Genomic DNA, 4,902 nt, shown 5'->3' with positions numbered 1-4,902 from the left:
CCCTAAGGCCCCCATGCGCACATTTACAAAAAAGCGCCTTTTTGTTGTTTGTATTTTCTTTTGGGGCTGAGGAAGCTGCTAAAAATCATACATCATATTAAAAAAAAAACACGCTTGGAACATGCACTCCTCACTTCTACCGTTCATCTAATAGACTGTATGTGCGGATGCAGTTCTCGCTCACAAAATTAAAACAGGGAAGCTTTTCACGTACTGCTACGTCACAGATACTATAGGCTAATCACCTATTATATATTTCTATAATGGGAAAAAACAAGTCTTTGTGTGAGAAGTTACATCACCAGATGTACATGGCTTGGCTTTTAGCTTGGGTAGGCTATTTGAATTAAGACTTAATGTTGTTTGTGCTAGATATTTTATTGATGGGTTTTGTAATATTTGGGTTGAGATTCATCTGGATGTAGCCTAATTGTTTGGCTAATGGACGCGCATGTTCATCTTTCAGCTTTTGGCTGGGTTTTGATGATTGCAAACACTTCTGAAATAGCTACATTTCCACAGACTGTTGATTAGTTTTGATAAATTATTTGGACTTTGACTGTAGCAGGACATTCAAGTGTTTGAAAAAGAAGTATATTAGGATTTGATAGAATATGCCTAATTAGAAACTTCAAGAGCTGATATAAGCATTAAGATTTGTTTCTACTTCAACATTGGTCTGCAGAGAAAAGAAACATGTGCGATCATTTAGAAGACTCTTGCTCCATTGATAGAGTTCAACTTAAATTTAAAACGACTCACCAATGATTTTAGTAATTGTACTTTTATATTTGGATTATTAAACCCCACTATGCGAATTAAAACGACTACGCGTGCACAGACAAACAGGTCTGCAGCATAAGCATAATGCTGAGAGAGACGCGCAGCTTTGCGAAACCCCACGTCCGCCCATCCATCCCACCTGCACTGGTTTGGTTTTAAGTTCCAAATAACACAAATTACGTAGTATTGGCTAGTAAGTCTGTGCAATATTGCATGTCAACAGCTGTTTGCCAGCAGCGTTGGTTTTGGCTTGGGAAGCTTTGGGCTTTTGTATATCTGTCTGCAGGGATTGCATGTTTTTCAAGTGAAATAAACAATATATGTATATTAATTAATCCACAATGCTCCTAAACATAAATCCTTAATTTAAAAAAAATGTTTTGTACTATTAGCTTTTTAACTTTATGTACAGCTATTTCAGAAGTGATTGTTTGGAGGATGAATTTGATTATCGAACATAAAACATCATACCGTGTAGTTATCACTTAATGTTATGCTTTTTGAACAAATCTCATCACCTGATTATAAACATTTTTCATAAACTTACATTTTCATTCTATACCATTCGATGTGAATAAATTAATATAACGGAAGGACACAAAAGGAAAGTCAGCAAGCAGAAGTATATTAGAACATTGTTGTGATGCACTCTAAAAAGTACATTTGTAAAATGTCTTAATGTTAAGTGGCTTGTAATCGAGTAGGGGAGTTCGTCAAGAAATAAGAGCCTTTTTACCATTTTACTGCTCTTTCATATTCATATTTTTCTGATAAGATTGTATTTGCTCATAAAGGCACATAAATGAGACCGCGATCCTCTGAGCTAAAATGATTTCAAATCACCATCATACTTTTAACTAGAATTATATCTTAACTGATCTACATCATATGGACCATTATGGTTTAAAACGTCTACTTCTATAGAATAGCTTATAGTGCATAAGCAGTGCATATGGCTTATAGTGCATAAGTAGTCAATGTATAAACTACACTAGTATATTTTGTTAAACATTTCTAATAGTCTAAATCTAACCATCAGGGAGGAAAGAGAACTAAATAAAATATATCGGATATAAACCAATATATGTTTATAAATATTGATTTCCAAAAGAAGATTAAGAGAGGAGTATAATGTATGCACGCTACAGACGCGTCCTTTTGTTCTTCAGTCTAAAGTTATTTGAGCAGAGGAGTTGTCTGAGGCGTAGGGGCGGTAAGCACTCTGTGTTGTTCACTAAAATCTCTTTTTTTTTGGAGATGACCGATTTATTTCCCTGTTTATACTTTTATGTGTTATGCTACATTTATGTTGATACAATTATATGCAATGCTACTTTTTATAATAAAAGTTGTAGGCTACCCAGATCTAATTAAATTACGTAATTCCGTTACATGTAACTAGTTACTCCCCAACACTGGCCACATAGGCCTATAAACACAGGAGATGTGAGTGAATAAGCCTGATGATAAAAACAGTCGGCCTATACATTTAATGCACCGTGAGGTACGTTGAGGGAAAAAAAGCGTCTGCCAAATAAATAAACGCAAACATAATCAGTGACAGCTGTTTCAACTTCAAAGCATCCTGTATAGTCCTGTTAAAGGAGAACACTTGCAGGAAAACCCGGTCTCTGCTGCCACCTTTCGCTGGTTTAGTTACAGCGTGAATTGAACGAGTGAAGTGTGCAGATGATTTATAACCAATTTTAACAATTGATTAACATGCTGACAAACCCAACGAATAAAGTCTACAATGTAGAAACGGCTGTTGTTGTTTTAATTTTTTTTTAAATAAAAAGTTTCTTTGTTTTATAGACAACATCCTAGGAACAGTTTATGGCTATCGCCATGTGTGTAACCTACTTCTGTTAATAAACGGAAGTAAACTATCAACATCAGCTTACATGAATGGATATTCGCGCCCTTGCTTTTCTTAAACAATTAACAGCAGAATCGGTGTATGATTTTCACCACGTCTTTTACCACAGTACTGGAAGTAGTCTGGCCAATCGATCTACCCTCCAAACCTGCAGCTCCGCCTGACTCGGTCCATTTCATTACGACACGCGGATTTGGGTTAAAGACGAGCCTCGACGCAAGCTCACGATGTCCATTTCAAATGCACAAGCGACACCATCCATCCAGATATGCAGGTAAGACCCTCTTGTCTCAATGTCTCAATGAACGGATCTTAGTTTACGTCCGATATGAAGCGGCCCTATAATCCGAAGCCTGCTGCCTCCACAAATAGAATAAAGATCCTTTCCGGACGTCACTAATGCGTTTTAAAAAGAACAAAATACGCGAGGATGTTACTTTTGTTCATTTCAAATGACTCGAATAAGGTTCGGATGCTGGTGCGCTTTTTCACACCGGTCATGTGATGACCTCAACAGTGATGCTGATGTAGAGCATTGACCGGAACGCAAGGTTATACGGGAGTTAAATAGCGTGGTATGTTAGATTCTTCCGGACGTCACTAATGCGTTTTAAAAAGAACAAAATACGCGAGGATGTTACTTTTGTTCATTTCAAATGACTCGAATAAGGTTCGGATGCTGGTGCGCTTTTTCACACCGGTCATGTGATGACCTCAACAGTGATGCTGATGTAGAGCATTGACCGGAACGCAAGGTTATCTCGGTCGTCGGGACAGAAATGATATATATTCAAGACATATACGGGAGTTAAATAGCGTGGTATGTCAGATCAGGTCATAACCGGGTGAATAAAAAGCAGAAAATGAATCGAAATGGTTGCAGTGCGTGATATTTTCTTTGCATGAATTTTGGAGCTCGTATGTTACTCCCTTTGTTTCAGGATTAAACGTTAAAAAAGCCTGACAGTAGATAGCCGGCTAGCGCAATAGCGCGGTGGTAGCCTACAGAATGCTCTTGTCACGCGAATCTCGAGCGGCTGCCCTCTTGTGCTTGTAAGTGGTACAGCCACTCGAATTATCCACCTGCAACTTTTGTGAGACTTTTTTTGTTGGTGTTTTTGTCCCGGTGTGTTTCTGTAAATCTGCAGGCCTACATGTTACTTGCTAATGGCGTCGAGACAGAACAAACACCTCCACCATCTTCTGAAGCAAAATTGGGTGGCCAGAACTCGGAGTAACGTTACTACATCGAGGTCTGTTCTTTATGGAATTATTTTTGTGTCTTTATTATTCAATCAAACATTTTGTGTTTGAGAGTAAAACTAATTATTTTGTAATTAAAAAATAAAAGATTGCAAAAAAAAAAGTCTTCTTAAGGCTCAGAAATAAAGAGATTGAAAACAAAATTATTTGCAGTGCGTATAAATATTTGAAAATCGTTATTTTTCTTTCGAACATTACTCTCCGCAGAAGTTCGTGTTTTTTTCCTGCACATAAAATAATGAAAATCAGTATTAAGTTATTACATTTCTTTTGCTTATTGTTATTTAACTTTAACATTGCAATTTTATATAATGGATACGGTTTGTAAGGCTTTTCTCTACACTCCAAATTAAATAAATAAATAAATTGTAATTAATTAAAAAAACTTTAAAAAATTAGGTACAGTGTATGTAAATTCAATATGATGTATTTTGAATTTTGCACTATATTGTGTTTTAGGTTTATCGGAAAACACATTAAAATTAACCATGATTTTATGCCAGCTTTTGTGGAGAAAGGTAATGGTAATAGTGACTCACATTGAAGCTTAAAAAACACCTAAAAGGTGCTCTGATTTAGATCATATCTCATGGTAACCTACCTGACTATGTTCATTACATTAGTTCAAAACAGTACATTGCAAAGGTCATAAAAAGATCATACGAAATGTAGATACACATATATACACACACAGCATCATTACTCCAGTCTTCAGTGTCACATGATCCTTCAGAAATCATTCTGATCTACTGATTTGCTGCTCAAGAAACATTTATTATTGTCAATGTTGAAAAAAATTGTTTTGGATTCTTTGATGAATAGAAATGTATCTGAAGTAAAAATTGTTTATAACAGTATAAATGTCTTTACTGTCACTTTTAATCAATTTAATGCGTCCTCGCGGAATAAAAGTATTAATTTAAATTATAATATTAATTAAATATATTGAATCTAATAATAATGTATTATATATGTTT

General features: G+C 35.6%; 1 protein-coding gene across 3 annotated transcripts in view; it reads left to right on the top strand.

Annotated features, from left to right (window-relative positions):
- The first annotated feature begins 2,621 nt into the window (after positions 1–2,621).
- LOC107754737 (cytosolic acyl coenzyme A thioester hydrolase-like) overlaps positions 2,622–4,902 on the top strand; it is a 93,074-nt gene continuing 90,793 nt past the window's right edge. For all 3 annotated transcript variants that reach the window (XM_016571305.1, XM_016571302.1, XM_016571303.1), the window contains exon 1: positions 2,622–2,936. In XM_016571305.1, the coding sequence (XP_016426791.1) occupies positions 2,890–2,936 (47 nt within the window). In that variant the 5' untranslated portion in view covers positions 2,622–2,889. The remainder of the gene's footprint in view (positions 2,937–4,902) is intronic.

This window comes from Sinocyclocheilus rhinocerous, unplaced genomic scaffold, assembly GCF_001515625.1.
Source record: "Sinocyclocheilus rhinocerous isolate Xijiao unplaced genomic scaffold, SAMN03320098_v1.1 scaffold4580, whole genome shotgun sequence".
NCBI classification, from domain to species: domain Eukaryota; kingdom Metazoa; phylum Chordata; class Actinopteri; order Cypriniformes; family Cyprinidae; genus Sinocyclocheilus; species Sinocyclocheilus rhinocerous.
The sequence above is the reverse complement of the archived record's forward strand: the minus strand, read 5'-3'. Positions and strand labels throughout refer to the sequence as shown.